Raw genomic sequence first — 18,224 nt, forward strand, 5'->3', positions numbered from 1 at the left:
ATATGATTAAATGCAGTTTGGTACAGACGTATGTAATATGAAACGGATAAAGCGAGATGGATGTCACGCTTTACTTCTAAAGGAAAAAGAGAAAGATTTCTCCCCAAACTTGGCACAACAAGGTACAACATTCTGTTCTTTCTTCAGACTTTTTCTTTCCGGATGTGAGGGTTGTTGATAACCTTGAATGGCATGGGAGGAGGGGGAAGACATCTAAACGCCGCTGATTCCTTTTGACTCATGCAACGGACTAGGCGGGGTAAAAGCGACTACTCTTGGTCTTTTTACACCGAACACCGAAAAGGTTTCTTACAAAACCACGTAAAACTGCACGACACGATGGAGTCAATTATAAGGAACGACACCGTTAGCAAGTTGGTTATTGTTTATTAAAAGATAACGTAATGGTTTTGTTAAAACGAGGGTGCCCAGCTTACATGCTGTTTGATAAAAACACATGCTCAATTTTTATCAAAGGTTAGGGAAGTTTTTAATTGAATGTCAAAAAACCAAAAGTAGAGTAATCAACACAGCCAATCAGATAAAAAATTTAACATCATAATAGGCCAATAAGAACTCAAAGCAAACTCAGGCAAACTGCCTCAAGGACGTGAAAGCGCAGGTGATTAAGTCATTTTGCGTTTGATTGGTTGAAAGGATGGCGCGAGTATTCTAGGCCAATCAGAGTGCGAGGTAAAGCAAAATCAAAGTAATACCGAATTACTTTTGACACTAAATTAAAAATTCATAACGACAACAAATCTTTGAGATTCTGACTAAGAATTCAGCACTTTTCCAATTATTGGATATTTAAAATTGCCAATTACAAAGTCATAAAAACTCATAGCTTACTATGACGACCAGAAGCGACCGATTGTTAAACAATAGGCCTTTTGTTTTCGTGTGGAGAGAGGAACAAAGCCAGGGATTGGCTTAAAAACGACCCAACCGTTGCTTACCCAACTGAGAATGGTTGCGTTGCATGTGCAACTGAGCGATAATTTATGCCGAAAAAAATAATTATGCAATAAAATATATGATGACAAGAAATAAAACACTTAAAATCAGACGTAGAGCAAACCATAGACCCTTCATCGCTTTACGAGTGAAGCGGAACAAAGAAAACTCTGGAAAATTAGCGCATGAGAAAAAACATATTGTTCCTTGCTCGAGTGAGAGGAAACCTTCGTAAAATAACTTTTACGATTTTCCGCCATATGTGTGGTGTATATACTACTCTAACTTAAACTTAAAGGTTAGGAATACCATCCATCTACGACCTCAAGGCTTTAAAATGATTGAACAAGTTCAAAATGCGCGGATCAAGATCAGATGTGAAGAGCAAGGTTTCGAGGGAGCTCAGGTACTGGAACACTTGATTATGATTCTGAAATGAACAGATGAAATAAAGACAATTAACGTTTTCTGGTGTAAACACACACCCCTCAATCCTAACTGCAATCTTTTCCACTCCTTCTGAGGATCATAAGAAATGCTTCTTCTCTAAATGAAACAGCTCACATGAGCTAAGGCTGGTTGTGCTTCTTAGAAAGTTAGCCTAGATTCGTCCCTTACAATCTTCTACAATCTTGGCCGTCCTTGCTTCTACCTGAATTATTGTTGTCATGTTTTTCTATCTTACTGAGAGAATTTTTGTTTTCTCTCGAGGAACGAAGGTGGTATTGCGCGTGCGCGAAAAAGACTCCAAATTACGAACGTAGCTCATTTAAAAAAATTCAGAATAATATTAATGATAATAATGATAATCATACTTATGTAATAACGGTGACAATAACTGTTATGCTAATGACGATGATAATGACAATGTCGATTATCATGAAATTCAAAAAGATAATGCAAGTAATAAGAACAGTGGCAATACTTTAATTAATAATAAAATAATAATAATAACAAAAATGATGGAGATGATGATTAAAAAAACACAATCTATTGCTGCGGGATAATAACATAGTCTACCAAGCAATACAGCAGTTTAAAGCAAGTGCAAGCTTCTTAAGGGCTGGTCAATTTATTTTTCTGTACATCATTAGAAGTTTTTCTTCTATAGCTTCTTAAAGGAATACGCCAATCCTTAGCTATCAAATAACAATATGAGAAATTACCGTGATTAATATTTCTCGGAGTCTTTCTGTTGTGTACTTGAACCACTGAGTGTTTACATCCAACTGCTGTTGCTCAGAGCGAACAATGTGTTCCGTTAAGATCATTATAAAACGCTGGAATATGGTTATAAAGACAGAGAACACACAGATCAGAAATTTGTCATTATTTCACAACAACTGCAAACACTCTTATTACGAACTGTACAATCTTAATAATCAAAATGATAATATTGACAGAAAAAGATTTATAGGTCAATCTAGCCAACCAACTCAACTTTCATTTTAAACGATCTTGACTACCTAAAATTTAATTTTTATACAACATAATACCATTAAATTTCTCTACTTATCACGTTCAAAACTCATGCTATTTCTAACCTGGAAAACAATAAGGAAGAGTTGCTTTTGCGTTCTTTGGGCATTTTCCAGTTTTTCTGTAAGTTCTTCCAGCTGCTTTTGTTTTTTACTTAAATCTTCCGCTACACCAGGTTCAAGGTTTGAATTTCCATTCGCTTCTCCTGCCTGACTCAAAAAGAAATCATATTTAAAAGAGAGAAACACCTACACGTGCAACTAGTTTTATATCATCGCCGCAGATCGTTGGTAATTGTGCGTGATCACGTGCAAAAAAACTTTCCAGCGGTCATCTGTAATAGAGAGAGAAAAAGTACAGGATTGAAAATGACCGGACCTCCAAGTCTCTTTACACATGGTGGTTGCACTGACGAAATAGCCGCACAGCGTAGTCCTAATGTAAGGGCTATCTATTATGCAAATGTCACGATCTGTTCGAGTTTTAACTTTTTTTCAGTACAGGTTTTCATCCCGAACAAGAAAAATAAGTTACGCGATTCAAGGGAAAACCACATTAGAACTATGCGTTACATGACATTTCATCAATCACACCATTGACCTGTTTCTTGGCTTTTTCTTCCAATTTCGCCACCTTTTCCTTGGCTTCCTGTACTTCTCCTGAAACCTACAGACACAACACACACGACTTTAAAATTTTAAAATTCACTCGAATTTTAAGAACCTTTGAAGCACAACGTGCAACCCTTCCTACCTTACAAGTATGCTTGCTCATTTTCTTTAAGGTACTCGTCATTATTTCCCACACGTATAATCTTAGAAAGGAGATAAAAGAATCAAATTATTTAACAGAAAGGGATCGAACAAGAAAGAAAGAACGAAGAGAAGAGACAGGGGAGCTACAAAAGACAAACGACTAAGTGCACAATCTTTCTTGAGGATTAAAACTGCTCAAATGATAAACAGCAACCGGATATCACTAGTAAGAGTGTAAGAAAAGGAGGGAAATCTAGATTATTGATACTTTATGTCACAACAGAGTTCGCAATATTCATTTGCCCTTTTCCTCTTCCAATATCTCAAGAGTAATTCTCCTAACTGTCTGCCACAGATTTCTTTTCATTTTAGACCTGAGAAATTGGCGGCAACTAATATAAACCCCCTTGTTGGTATTTTTTTTCTGAATTCTCATCACCTGTCCCCTTGGAAGGTATCGATTTTGTTAAGAGAAAATACTTTTCGGTCACTCCTAAGAGTGGAAGGGTTCAACAACCGAACTGAGCTACGAAAGAAATCGCTTTTTGTGACGTTGAAAATTACTTACGTTCAACTCTTCAACCACAAAATGTTACCTACTTGAGTTTCAAAACCACGTGGGTAGATGTAACATCTTGAAACATACTTTTATTAACTTAAGTCTTGATAAAACTGTAATTTCCTTCTACATGCAGTATATAATTTCAACATCCTAATGATTGATATAAAAACATGGTTATTTGTAAGTACAATTTTTCGCGATCCATAAAAGTAAAATTTCCATCATAAAATACCTTGTAAAGTTCTCCTTCATGTCTTTGGAAAAAAGCCAGTTGACAACCGCTGAACAGTCAGTGATCTGCATGCGAACCAATTTATCAACCAGCACCACAACGATCTAAAGAAAGAACCACAGCTATCATACACTGATATGCTACCACTAAATTTTGGCCACGAAAGAAATACTTGGCGTTCTGTAGCCTGAACTGCAAACTATTTGCGCAATAATAGCGTGTGAACATAAACCGTAAAAGTTTACCAAGATCAACAGTTTTCAAGTAACTGTGCATGTTTTACCAGGAAAACTTATCATGAAAAGCCCAGACAGAAATAAGTAAAGATTTAAATATTTTAAATGTGGTGATTACAAACCTGATGATTTGATGACCAAAACTCGTGCAAAATCTTCAAACAATGGATCTGAGCTTCTTCGTTCACGATAACATTTTTTAACAGCTTATGAAACCTAAAAATCAAAGTTCAAAATAACCTCTCCAAGAAAAAACTACTAAGTACATCCTACTGAGAGTTTGAGAATTAAAATCCAAAGGATGCTAAATTCCCTATTCCTCGATTGTCAACTCAGCTAAACATACTACACGTATACTATACTACACGTAGCAGTTTATCACAGGTGTTCATCTTTGCAAAAACAAAGCACTGTTTTTCTCCCTCGTCAAATTCTCTATTTTCAAGTAACTCTCACACTACACCACTATTACAGTCGGATTCCCACTATGAAGCCACTCTCGAGGCCCGTCGAAAATCCCCAAAACGGATGGTATACAAATGTGATTATTTAACTCTTTGACCTTTGAGAGTGACTAGCGTCTTATTTCTCAAACATTAAAGGTCACTAACTAAAGAAGCTCTTGATGGTTACACAAATTCTCCAAGTCAGCCCTTAGGAAGTAAACAGAGAGCAGTATGGAGAATACGCATACTGATGTTGGGCTGAGAAGACTTGAATAGGAGGCACGGGTTCGAATTTCGTCGAAGCCTGAATTTTCTCTGGCTTCTTTCCCTCAATTTTATTGATTGCAGCTAACCGGCGACGATCAATCATTTACTTGAATATCAACTAAGATCATATTGTTTACTTCAATAATTATAAGGGGAGAATTTCATCGGGACGATTTCGAGTTGGCCTCCGTTCTTCGATAGCAAGCCCGAGTATAGTTCTAGCGAATATTTCCATTTGTTACCTCGTAAGAGCACTGAATGAATGACTTAAAGACTTGGAACCGAGTTTGAACACAACTTGAAGCAAGACCTCCAGACGTAATACTGGAAAAGTATGGTCGATTACTGGCGCTGAAAAGATAAGAGAAACACTTACAGGCTATGAATCATCACGTTACACAAACAATGAGGAGGTTTGGTCTAGATTAAGATTGATCGCGCAACCCAGACGTTTTTGTGACGTAAATGGATAACGGAAGTAAAGTGTTCTGCATCCTCGCACTTGCCACAAATCTATATTCTGTTGCTTTGCGTGCAAAATTTTAAAACAAGGGGTTTCTAGTTATCTTTTGTTATGTCAAAGCGCACTAGCAAAAATTGTTGCGTTCTTCCGGTTGTTAGTCGAGACGCAAAAACATTCCTCTGCTTCAGTGTTACATCGTAGGAGGGAAAAACAAAAAATAGTGGAGAAGGCATGATTAACAATGTGGATTTGCGCAGAAAATTGAAACTGTTTCCACTAGGCTTCTACCTCCTCTTGCAGTGTTAAATAAGTTTTAGAATTTCGTGCTGCATCAAATTTTAACTACAAAAGATTGCCTGATTACGAAAAAACACAAAACTATTACCATCAGCATTGTCATCTTCTTGACCAGTTGCATTTGCTGGTATGTTGTTTAAAATAGTCTGAAGATGATCGACATCTTTCTTGGCTCTGATTGCGTCGATAAGCTCTTTCGCTTTGTCTTGTCCAGCCAACTTGCCTGGCAGAAAATTAGAAGTAACTTATAAGATGCTTTGTAGTTCGTAAGTATTGGACTAGAATTGTGGACTGATAACACGTAGCGTAAGTAAACTAACGTGGTAGGTACTTTGAATCAACATTGTTGTGTATAGAGTACTGCATTATCACTGATTTATGTTGTAAGTTATGAATTGAAAATAGAAAGGGGAATAAATCCTGTCTATTAAACACCTTTACGCAGGAGTTTCCTAATTTGCCTTCTCGCAGGAAGGAAATAAGAGAGAATAAGCAAGGCAGGAACGGAGCATTTAAAAAAAAATTGACTGTTTTATGCGTATTGCACTCTCAGTTTTCTCCGGCCAAAACATGGCAACAATGCCGCAGAAAATTCAATAACAAGGTAAAAAGTGTGAGCTTGCTAATCGGAAGTATCTTCGTAATCATTAAAATGAAGTACCGTATTGTTCATACCTTCCTCGTCTGAGTATCGGTAGTTGGGTGTAGGTACAGCGGGGAGAACGCCATGTAATCCCTCAGGGATGTTCTCAACCAGGAACTGATGGTACGATAGTCTAAAGAAATTAAAATCATTCATTAAGCAAAGACGGTAAACGGTCAGAATTCAAGAATTTTCAGAGAATTGTAATATTAGTTTTAAGTGCGAACTTCTCTCATCTGAAGCGCAATTTCTTGTCATATTCTATGAATTCGACATATAAAATGCGCACTGCTGCAAAGGCACGTAAAATTACCATTTTGCCATCCACAATAACTAACCTTCGAATTCTTTCAAAAAGTTCATTCAAGAACACACATCTTGGTGTTTCCAGTCCAGCGTCAGTTGCAGATACCCTTCAAAATAAAAAAAAAGAACAAAATTGACAGGACGGTTCCTTGTCGTTCATTTCTTTGGCCAAGGTCAAAACGAAGATGGTACTATCTTCAGGTCGCAATCGCGACCAGTAACCCCATTCCCAGGGTCCCTCTTCTTTCCCTCCGGGAGGTTGAAAGATCTTCTTCTACAGCACGGTGAAAGATTTGCAAACCGTCTTCTCTATGCCTCTTACGAAAAGCGATTTTAAAGTATTTAAATAATCATTGCTTGTACATTTTTGGGATAAAATGATGCTTCAACAAAATTAACAGACTTACCATTCATCCCAACTCCATTTAAACTGGAAGTTGCTGAGATGATGCGAAAGCCAACAAACAAACCTATGAAGACATTTCATCAATCTTCATAACGAATATATCCTAGTTGGACAATCAAACCTGAGACAAATTCTATAACGGCATAATATTTATTAAAGATAAGAGAATCAATTTATCAAAACAACATCTTAAAAAGGAAAAAAATACTAGTTAACTCTGTAACGTTTCCCTAACTAATTGGATTAAAAAGTTGTAAGATATATAAAACATATGATAAATAAAATAAAATATTTAAAATAATGCTAAAGTGTCTAAAGAAAAAAATGTTCAGGAGCACTTGTGCACAGCAAAAAATTGAATGGGCAGCTAATGCATTGCAAAGTAGATGTTGGTTAGGATAGCCATTCAGTTCAGGGATGAAATTTTTGTGAGAAGTTTGTGTAGTACAGGCTTGTCCCTCAAAGGATACAACAAGAGAATGCTGCAACAAAAGTAAGGCTTATCCCTTTTAAACAGAGGTTGTTTAATTCAGAACTCACCTTTCTACACAAGTTGTGTTCATTGTATCTATCCTTTCATACAATAATTCTGTTGCCTGGGCAACCTGAAGATGTCCATTAAGGAAGAACTTTAATTTGAATCAGCTGACATGCATTTATGTACAGCTTAGTTTGCTGCAAATCACATTGTGGTACTAAACTTATATTTTCACGTTATCTTACAAAAGCAGCTAATAGTCATGTTCTGTACTGTTTTATATACAGCAAAAAAAACTTCCTAGCTGCTGTTACAACTTTGCAGCATGCACATAGTTTCTCACAGAAAGGAGTTCAAAATTTGTCAAAGTTTGTTCAGTTTGAAAATTAAGCTGAAATGTTTTTAAATTTTCACCTTTAAGGAGTGTTTTAACTTTCACCTTGTTTTGACTTTTATCAGTTTTTCAACTTCTGCCTTTGTCAAAACAACTCAAAATCATTGTGTTTGGCTCATCCCAACCTGAGATCCTTATTGGTAAAGGACTACAGAAGAACTGAAAATAAAAAAGTGCTGGGTTTACATTAATTTGTCCATTAACAGTCAAAAAATCTTTCTTGTTGACTACGTATATTTAAGTTTTAAGTAAAGGAAGGATACAATGCCTGGAATTGTGTCTGATCTTAGTTTGCACAGTTCCATAATCAAGGAACCATAGAATACTTGAGTATGATATGACATTGGAAGTCTGAACATTTCTGAAAAGATCACCTGAAAGAGAAATACAATTACAATACCTTTAGGTAATAAGAAAATAACAGAAATAAAAATTTAATGTCATCCAACAATAAGTGTATTCAGTTTCTTTTTTTCATCTGTTTGGATCATTTTCTTGGTTAAGGTTTTCACATACGTAGGTATGTGCATGTAAATCATGATAGTGTCTTAGGTTCAAAAGAAGCAGTTAAAGGAAGACTTGTTTCCCCACATTTATTTCTGAGTAGACTATTTAATCAAATTCAAATATTGTGCTGATTCACTTCTCAGAGAGTTGTAGTGGATATTCACAGCTTATCCTCTCCACCAACAATAGCAGTTAACAAAAAGCCAAATAAAAGATTAAAATAACTTTATTAACTAGAACCTCATATGTCACAGTTTGACCATGATTTACCTCAATGACACAATAATTAATAGGCACTTTAGACTTTCCAGGTAAATTTAGCAGCTGATTCGCACTAAAAGGGGAAAATGCATTAATATGTCAAAAATGTTTCTTGTAATAGTAAATCTAAATTAATGCAAATTTTCAAAAAAATTGCTTATAGTTATTAATATCATGAGAGAGTGTGTTAGACCTCAGGCTTTAGGGACATATTTAAATAGTCCCTAGGATCACTACCCCATGCTCATAAAACTCAATATCTCATCCATCATGATAGCAAATTGCAAACAGACCATGAAAACCTGAGCTTTGCATTTAAAATCTCATCAACAATAACATTTATTATTAACTGCAGCAAAGAACACAACTACACTTTATTATGAGATGAGAGGACATCAGGTGCTACAATGGAGCTAACAACACATCTCTCACCATTCCTTTCTGTCCTTGAAATGAGCATGAATTGTTCTTCGAATACCCTCCTCTATCAGATATCTTTCAATTGCATGAGCTCCTGGCATAGATGGACCCTAGGAAAAGCAAAGTGACCGATTAATTTTTGTGATTTTCTGAAAACACAATAAAAGAATTGTTAAATACTTCTACTTCTAAAAAAACAGTTCACACAATTTCAAGCAAACTATTCAAGCATTGCATCCTTAATGAGATTAAAAAATCACTGATATCAATAGTCTGGTCCTCAATTTCAGAAGAATCCCCAATCAAATATTCAATAGTAGCATTTATAGCAAATCATTGAAAAATTAACTTTGTACGGTGTGTTGTTCCCCCAGTAATGTCTCTGTACTATCACCCTCTCTAAAGGTAAAATGTGCAAGGAAGAATAAGATACAACTCTTTGCAAAAGTCAGCTTTGCATTAATAAACTTACCTCTGGTACATCAGTGTAATCAAACATTCTATAAACTACATATGGAAGTGGGTAAACAGTGCCATCCTTCTCTGCTGGAAGTGCGAATGAAGGAAGGGTGTGCTGTGGAAAAAATGCGATTCAATTTTTTGCGATTATTCATTTTCATAAGTAAAGCAATCACAAAATCAATATCATCCATTAAACTAGGGTAGTAGAATCATAAAATTTTATCAAAATTTAACTTAGTATAAAACCCTGTCAGCTATTTTTATATGTGAATGACCAATTTTCTGCAATAGCTGTTTATAAAACTGACTAACAAAACAGCCTGTGTCACATTTTAAACAGAAATTAATTAAAATACTGATAGGGTTTGACCAAAACAAATAAAGCCTTTCTTGCACATCATCCCATAGTAAAATGGTGGTTTATGTATTGATTCCACATAAAGAATACACTGTACATCATCCTTCCCTGATAAACAGACCAAAAACTACAGTCAACTCTCCACCAACAAACACTCTTGTAAGTGGACAGCTCTACTTACAGACACTTTTTTGAATTCCCTGTTTTGCCTCCGGTCAAACTTTGTATTTTGACATTCCCATAAGCAGACACTCTTTTGTAAGAGGACACAGACAGACTTGGGAGTGAAAATTTTAGTTTTCTTTTGTTTACACTCTCCTTTAAACCATTTCTAGTAGACTACAATGTAAGTCTATCAACAGACACTTTTCCAATTCTTGAGGGTGTCCGCCTACGACAGAGTTGACTGTAATTTAAGAGAAATAAATTGAAGGGGTGTCAACATGAAGGTCCTTCATGACCATTGGTGCATTATAACAAGAGGGAATAAGTTGGAAAAGGAATATTGCAGAAGTCCATTGGGATGTTTTCCCTACACCTCTTCAATCTTGACCCTATCAAGCATGCAATAAACATGCTGCTTGCTAAATAAGATTGAATGTTCTTCAGACTTTTTACCTGTAAGGCATCTCCCAACACATCATCAAAAGCTAGATAAGGTCTCCTGATATGCTTTTCCTGCAGAAAAGAAAAAGAGCATATTGATGTAATGCCAAGAAGCATTTCAGTTTTTGTTTTGTCCATTCATTTTTAGGTTGCTTTCAAAACAAGTAGACTATTTTTGCCACAAACCTGCCAGTTGTCTGATTTGAGCTTCTTAATCTGTGCCCATAGGCAATCAAGATACTGTTAAGACAATAAAATTTTCAGGGGCTTTAAACATGAAACTAATATCAATTGCAGGACCTTGAATGCAATATAACAATAATTAATCAAATGCTCAACCTCCCATATCACATTTTCAGCATTCTGATTGGTTCACTAAAAATCTTGGTTATCAGCTCCTATGCCATATAACTGTATAATAATGTAAATGGAAAATAATAGTGCCATATGTAACCAGTTTAAAAATTTTAGATGTGACTAAGCTTAACTTTTTAAATTTAATCAGTATGACAGAGCAAGATAAAAATTTCTTCCTTGTGCAGTGTAACAGTTATGACATCTTACCTCTTCTTGAGGGTGAGGTTCATCAGATGACCACACTCGCAAGGCAGGAATGTGGGTCTTCTGTCTTTGACTGGTCAATTTAAAAAATAAACATCAAGAACATTTATATAACATCTGACAGATTTGCATGTACAAGTAGATAAGTCAGCAGGTCTTTTCACAAGCAGCTCAGTTGACCTCTATTTAAAATTGTACCTTATGTAGCTTTCAATTGTTGACAACAACCGTTCAAATTCCAGACTCTTCTTCTCAGAGAGTTCTTTGGCAGCCTAGAATAAGAGAGAGACCTCAATAATTTTATTAATCACAAAAGAAACTGCTAAAATCAATCCATGTGAAGGGATGGGGGTTGAAACCATTTCTTGGTTGATTTTTAAGTTTTACAGATATGGAGAAATTAGAATTTAGACTTACATTAATCCTGGTTTTTTGTATTGCTTAGGCTGTTAAAATTAAGCGTTTTGTTCAAATTACTAGATGTTGTCATACTGTACATCTACTGACAACATTTACTTATAGGACCAAGTAAAAGCTAAGTAATGTGGACAAGGGGTTGACCTGACAAGGAGAATTTGTTTAGCAATCAAGAGCTTTTTTAGTTGGTGATCATTTTCATATTCTTATAACCCTGATGTTTGATTCAGGGGTGATATATTGGTAGGGAGACTGTCAGTCACTCTTAGGGGTCAAAAGATCACTATCTCAGATAAGATGAAATTATGTCAACACTTTCCCATTTAAATCGACTTTTGCGGTTGAACTTACCCATGGCAATGAAGATAGTACTGTGTACACAAACCAGTCAGACCGGGCCTAAAACATATTAAACAGGCAATAGTATTTTCCCATTGAAAAGATAATTCTGTCAGGACAATGTGTAAGATTTACTGATCATTCACAATAAAACAATCATTACCATTACTTTCAGGATTATCATTAATATCATAAATAATATTTATGTTACCATAAATATTACAAAATGCATCATGAAATTAGATGTGATCGCAGATTTAAAGGGATGACAACTTGCAGAGTGAACGGTTCAAATCAAATGACTAGGAATCATCTTATGAAAGTAATGAAAGCACATTATACAGCAAAGAATAAGAAAACCTTTAAGCAAAAAAAAGTGAAGAATTTTCTTATAAATGGTAAACAAAATTCTTTACATGGAATGCTTTTTTAAGGTATAACATGTACAAAAACAAGGATGTTTTCACCTGTGGAGCATTGTCCTCCATAGTAGCAGCCAGGAACTTATCAAAAAACTCCAGCAGTCCACTATGCATGAGAACTCTGCAGTTAACGAGATCAGCAAGAAACCGCACCTAGTAAAAACAATAAATGTCAAAACTGTACAATTTGATTAAAAACACTTTGATTACATGCAAGAGAAATAATAGTGTGTCAAGAGATTCAGATCCTACTTATGGTGATTAGGATCCTTAAATCAGACCAGACTGAAAGGTTTAGACGTAAGTACTTGCTGGGTTGCCTGTGTTCTGTGCTTCTGTAACCCAATCTTTCCCAAAACCTAAGGATATGGGTTATAGTACTGAATTATCAGGAACCAAGAGGGGTCAAGGGTTACTTGCAACAAACTAGCATTAACACTCCAAGTTACTCCACATCAGTGGCAACCCACAAAAGATCAGTTAAAATGAAATTAATAAATACCCTAGAAATAAATATATCAAAAGCTAATTGATTACCATTAATCTAGCTCTATCAAATTGAGCAGCAATCAGCACTTCCTTGAGGTTTTCCAAAATCATGTCTAGGAACTAAACAATAGATTGAGCCATTAGTATCCAGCAGAAAGTGGGTTAAACTGGAAAAACAGCTCACTAAGGACATTTCTTTTCTGATCTATGTATAATCAAAATCAAAACCTCAGTTGGCAATTTTTTGTGTAAACTTGATGAACTGAAACAAAAAACTTGAGTTGACAGAGTACCTCCTCTCCACAGCTGTAACTCTTTGCATTTAAAAGTCCAACAAGTGTGCTGTAGATAGTGATTTTCTCTGGTAGATTTGTAGCACTGAAAGCATAAATTCACATGCGAATTTCAAGCTTGTAAAACTGAACAAAGAAAAGTGAGAAACACACTGAAGTTTTGATAAATTTACAATGTACAACACAAGTAAAACCATAGAAGTGCTTTTCATGACTAACAAAAAATGTGACGCTCTTTAAATTTTGTTGCTTCAAAAGTCATGGATCAATCAGCGCAACTGTTTTATTGCTCTGCTTTCCAGTGCTTTAGACGAACAGCCAATTAAGTCTTTCTTTGCAGGGATCACCAATCAGTTTCCTTTGACCAATAAATTTACATGTAACAGTTAGCTAACAGCCCCCAAAAGGGAAATCAACCAAGATGCCATATCAGAATGCACAAGATATGACACGGTATTACATTGTTATGGCATAGTAGTGGAATAATAAACTCTTGTGTAGCCAATCAAAAAAAAAAAATATGCTATGGTTTCTTACCAAGTGCAAATAATCTTCAGGATACGTTCTTTATAATTTGGCAGATCAGCTTCTAGCACATTGGCAAGACCTTCCAGATTGCTTTCAAGCGATGAAGTACTCTGTATCAAGAGATAAATTCAAAGAAAGGTATTTCTAATAGACAGTGAAAGTTTAATATACATGTATTGCACTGAGAGCTTGTACCTTTTCTCCAACACGTGTAATGAGGGATTCTAACCGATCTTCAATATCCACAGTTTCAGTTGTTCTTCTTCTTTTGCGTGCTCTCCCATCTGAGAATTTACAGGAACAAAAAGCATTACATAAAGTATCAATAACAAACCATTTAAGTCACAAACTCATTCTTCAAAGCAATAAGGACAGATGTCATAACACTCCCTTGAGAACATGAAGGTACTAAAAATGAAAAACATCTAAATTTACTGTACATGGTGTATCTCAAGATAAATGGTCCTGAAGCATGGACTTGGCAATATGAAAGGTTGGAGTCGTAATAAAACTTATTAATTATCTTTAGAGTTTATGAAATTGTCAGTCAACTGTTACATTTAAATTAGTTGGTCAAAGGAAACTGATTGGTCATCCCTGAAAAGAATGATTTAATTGGCTGTACATCTAAAGCAGGGTCCATCAGTGTTAAATCGCTGATTTTGAAAGTTATCGTGGCACCCAGATATAAAATGGTCCAATGAGGCCCACCTTGTCCGCACACTTCAAAGAATGGGAACATGGGAACTAACATATGATGATTCGGTGACAAAAACAAACCAACGAAAAAAAACACCACAATAGAAGAAAAATAACATCAGCAAGTGGCTCTGCATCCTATTGTTTAAAAAAACAAAATATTTTCTATCTCGCCAGCCTTTCCAAGCACAAAAGCAAGACACACAGCTGACAGTAGAAATCCTTAGTGAGAAAAACAACGATGAGCCACTCGTCCTCGGCTTCTTCTTTAGATCAACAGTTTTGTTCCCCACCATTTTCACGTCGTCTTTGAATCAGGAATCGGAAAAGTAAAACACTTCGAGGCTGTCGCATGTAAAGAAGATATAATCTTTATCTGTAGTACAGCAGATGAATTAAACGTGACAACTTAGAGTCACCATCGCACGAGCACCTCAACAAAGGGGAACTCTAATAAATACATCACACGAGAAAGGAAATAAGAGCAAACCTTCTTCTTCACTATAATATCTTCTTTTCTCTCTTGACATGGTTTGAGCTCCAAGCTTTTCTAGTAAGCTAGAGAAGACGAGAGAAGACAAACTCTCGGTGAATGCTTTTGAGCGTTGCTCCTTGTGTTACCGTTTCCGCACGGATAGCTACGTCGTATATTGTTACTATAGTGTACCACCAACGGTTACTCGCCTCGTTCTCCATCTCCCTCACGACATGAGTAAAAGGCTCGGTGTCTTAGTTAATACAAGATGGCGACTATTTTGCAAGGTAGGGTTGTGGATTTGTAGCTTCAGTAAAGGGAAGAGTGGAACGAATTGTGCGAATTTTCGCGAAGCTTCCCAAGAAATTAAATATAAAAGTTTCGAGGTAGTATAAAAGTTTTGGTCACAAGTGATCTGGGGTTCAGGAGAGGTAGATCAACTCTACTCAGCTGTAAAACATGAAATGACGGTGGTTGAATCGCTGAAGTAAACTGCTTCGCCAATGACATCAGTTCATATTTGGGCGATATTTCCGTATAGTTCCATGCTTAATTATGCATATAATTATTTTATAAACAAACCAATGAGGGAAAATTCAAATAAGTGGCCCTATATTCTGTAGTTTTACTGGAAAAAACAACCGTTTTCTTATTGTGATCTGACTAGAGATCTGAGATGGTTATCTCCACGAGATAGAGACAAGGTAAAACTTAAAAATACAGGGCCACTTATTTGCATGTTGTTGAATCATACATGAATGGAATTGCATGTCATCTCTCTTGAAGGATTGTTTAGAAGTCGCTTTCAAGTACTTTCAAGTCGGCAATTTTGGTTTGGTGAAGTTCAGAGTTTTCATCCTATTTCTTGGTGTGTTTTTCAAGCACTTTTTGGGAATGACAGAGCAAGAATACTACAAAGTAATAACATACTTCCTGGTAGAAGGTAATTTCTTTGCTTTGTAGGGTTTAGAACAAAGGGTTGTGAAAATTTACATAATCATGTTTCAGCTCTTTACTGTGAAACTTAGGAAACCATCTGAGAAAACTGTGATTTGATTCTAAGTAGTCTGTCATAACCAATCGCAACAAATTTCAAGACCTTCCAGGACACCTCAAAACAACCAACTTCTTAACTTTTTTCTAGCAGTTTAATACTCAAGGCTTACTGGTTTTTCTGTAACCCTTTAGCTTGCAGAAGTGATTAAAGTGTAACCTCTCCCTTTAGTATCCATAAATTGTCCAGCAAACAGGTTAAGAGAATTCTCAAATTTATCAGGTGGAAATTGTTATCGTGTTCTAACATAAAATTGTTGTAACCTATTTACAAGCAGCTAGAGGGGAGACTTAACAATTACATCTTGGGAATAATTAATTCTGTGTTTACAATTTTCTGTTTCCTATACTTGTAGTAAAGATACAAGGTTTGGGTGTGGAGGATAGATTGAAATAATGGGATTACAAAATCTTTAGTTTCAAAAAAACAATAAACAAAGAGCAAGAAGCACACTCAGGCTGTACATATCTTATGCAAACAACTACATGTAATTCTAGTTGGCACTAGTGTGAACTTTTTTCCATCTGTTTAGACACAAAAAAATCCCAGGAAAGATATTTGGATTTTGTTAAACTTTTTAGGCTTTCATAAGCTAGAAACTGTGTTATACTTGCAAAATAAGGGCTTGATTGCCAATATGATATTGGAAGTAAATTCTTTACAAACCCTCTTCATCCTAACATCAGTGTGCATACTCTCCATACTGTTCTTTATAAATTTCCATTGGTACTGCCATGAAGAATTTGTTTAACAATCAAGAGCTTCTTTAGTTGGTGAGAATTCCCTTTACATTTTGATTTTAATTTTTGATTCACCAGTGATACTGTAAAGATAAATTAGCTACATTGCTGAAATGACTTTTCATTTATAGATCAGCAGGGTCATATTTGGACATAAAGAAGCATCACAGGGCATATGGCTCTCAAATATTAAAATTCAATCATCTTCCTGTGATACATATCAAAGCAACATTTAACAATACAGTCATTACAATATTGGACAAAAATGGTGAGAGATGGTTAACAAGTTATTGTATCTTTTCATTGTCAATATCTGTGATTTCTTTTTTATTTTTTTTCTGTTGAAAACATTATTACTTTTATTTTTTAGAAAAAACGTTGGGATGGGTTTCAGCGGTAAGTAAGTGAACATGGTTGCTCACACTCAATAAATTTTCCATTAGATTTTGATTTTAAGAAAAATTTTTTTTCTGTGTTGTGAATGTCAGGGAACAGAGGGATTCAAGAATGCAAGGGGAGGAAGTTCTACAGCAGCACGACAGGCTGGAATAGCAGCTGCTCAGGTAAGATTTTTGTAAGCTCTCTTTACCTAATGAATAATGGGCGGGGGGGGGGGGGGACTTTCGTAAGAAACTGTGATGTGTCTTTTGGGGATATGAAAAGATAGTTTGGTTTTAATATCTGAGTTGATCAAATACATTGGCCACTGTGAAGAGTTTCTAAAGCTGATGTTTCAAGCAGTAGCTCAGGCTAAAACTTACAAAATCAGCTTAAGAAACTCTCTACAGTGGGAAGAGTTAACAGTGTTGACTCAGTTGTTAAAACCAAATTATCTTCTTTACTTAGATTGAAGTCTATTAAATTTTCATCCCCTGATGGAATAAAAAAGTGATAAAAGGCCTTTAATAATAATTTTGTTCTATAATTTTTGGAATTTTCTACTTATATTTATTTAGTGGTAATAAAAATTAAAATATTTTTATGATAGTGCAATGATAATGATAATCAAAGGGCTTATGAAGCAGCATTTCCCACACACTAAGGTGAAATAACTATTATTTATGAGGTTCTTTTACATTTTGATTTGATTATTTTTGGTTTACAGTGTCTATTTACTTTTCTCTTGAAATTCAGAAAGCAATTTCATTAGGAGTAGACAAAGCACGAATAAAAATCCGTGGTATTGGAACTGGACGACAGGTATTTACAGTGTATTTCCCAAATAGCATAAATTTCTCTTCTTAGAATACTGTATGAAAATCTGTTTGAAATCTCCTTGTTTTTTGGCAAAGTCCTTCCCATGAGTAAAATAGAGTCTGTGGTGTGTTTTACTCTTTTTAAGGACTACGCTGTAAAAGAGGGACTACCCATAGTCTATATTTCCCAGTTTCAACGCTATTGCATCCTTGTTTTTGTTTGAAACAGATCTGTGGTACCCTTATACTCTTTTTCTTGTTATCTTTAGGGTGCAGTAAATGGCATTGTATTTGCTGGAGTGGACGTGGTCTCAGTTACAGATGTGACCCCTGTTCCTCATAATGGCTGTAGACCCAGAAAAGTTAGAAGAGTGTAAAGTGACAAAGTATTAAAAAAAGTTCTCAATTTGAGGCAGATTGTGGTTTGTTCTTCTAAACATCTAGGGAACATAAATTGCAACAGCTCTCAGAAATCA

At 35.5% G+C, this 18,224-nt stretch overlaps 2 protein-coding genes across 2 annotated transcripts; one reads left to right on the forward strand and one right to left on the reverse strand.

Annotated features, from left to right (window-relative positions):
- Window positions 1–371: 371 nt before the first annotated feature.
- LOC131779998 (nuclear cap-binding protein subunit 1) lies at window positions 372–14,911 on the reverse strand. The gene is made up of 28 exons (XM_059096616.2): window positions 14,774–14,911; window positions 13,780–13,868; window positions 13,594–13,694; window positions 13,057–13,141; window positions 12,812–12,883; window positions 12,320–12,427; window positions 11,865–11,912; window positions 11,295–11,368; window positions 11,100–11,169; window positions 10,722–10,775; window positions 10,548–10,607; window positions 9,582–9,683; window positions 9,122–9,219; window positions 8,699–8,762; window positions 8,185–8,295; window positions 7,590–7,654; window positions 7,051–7,113; window positions 6,676–6,750; window positions 6,370–6,470; window positions 5,783–5,917; window positions 5,177–5,285; window positions 4,344–4,437; window positions 3,986–4,089; window positions 3,190–3,250; window positions 3,037–3,102; window positions 2,502–2,645; window positions 2,124–2,237; window positions 372–1,387 (listed from the first exon to the last, which is right to left on the reverse strand). The coding sequence occupies exons 1-28, from the start codon at window positions 14,811–14,813 to the stop codon at window positions 1,274–1,276; spliced, it is 2,421 nt and encodes an 806-aa protein (XP_058952599.2). The 5' UTR covers window positions 14,814–14,911; the 3' UTR covers window positions 372–1,273.
- Window positions 14,912–14,988: 77 nt separating this feature from the next.
- Window positions 14,989–18,159, forward strand: LOC131779999 (uncharacterized). Its single transcript, XM_059096617.2, has 7 exons — window positions 14,989–15,045; window positions 15,545–15,701; window positions 16,684–16,820; window positions 16,923–16,948; window positions 17,041–17,115; window positions 17,687–17,752; window positions 18,018–18,159. The coding sequence occupies exons 1-7, from the start codon at window positions 15,027–15,029 to the stop codon at window positions 18,123–18,125; spliced, it is 588 nt and encodes a 195-aa protein (XP_058952600.2). The 5' UTR covers window positions 14,989–15,026; the 3' UTR covers window positions 18,126–18,159.
- Window positions 18,160–18,224: the final 65 nt, after the last annotated feature.

This window comes from Pocillopora verrucosa, chromosome 4 (assembly GCF_036669915.1).
Source record: "Pocillopora verrucosa isolate sample1 chromosome 4, ASM3666991v2, whole genome shotgun sequence".
NCBI lineage: Eukaryota > Metazoa > Cnidaria > Anthozoa > Scleractinia > Pocilloporidae > Pocillopora > Pocillopora verrucosa.

What these genes read in the sequence shown, in the direction of transcription:
- LOC131779998 (XM_059096616.2), bottom strand. Translation starts at nt 14,813, where the DNA reads ATGTCAAGAGAGAAAAGAAGATATTATAGTGAAGAAGAAG. An exon ending in TGTTGGGAGATGCCTTACAG is followed by an intron (nt 9,684 to 10,547) that starts GTAAAAAGTCTG and finishes TTTTTTCCACAG; the next exon opens with CACACCCTTCCTTCATTCGC. An exon ending in AAATGGAGTTGGGATGAATG is followed by an intron (nt 6,751 to 7,050) that starts GTAAGTCTGTTA and finishes TTTATTTTGAAG; the next exon opens with GGTATCTGCAACTGACGCTG.
- LOC131779999 (XM_059096617.2), top strand. An exon ending in TACAATATTGGACAAAAATG is followed by an intron (nt 16,821 to 16,922) that starts GTGAGAGATGGT and finishes TTTATTTTTTAG; the next exon opens with AAAAAACGTTGGGATGGGTT. An exon ending in GTATTGGAACTGGACGACAG is followed by an intron (nt 17,753 to 18,017) that starts GTATTTACAGTG and finishes TGTTATCTTTAG; the next exon opens with GGTGCAGTAAATGGCATTGT.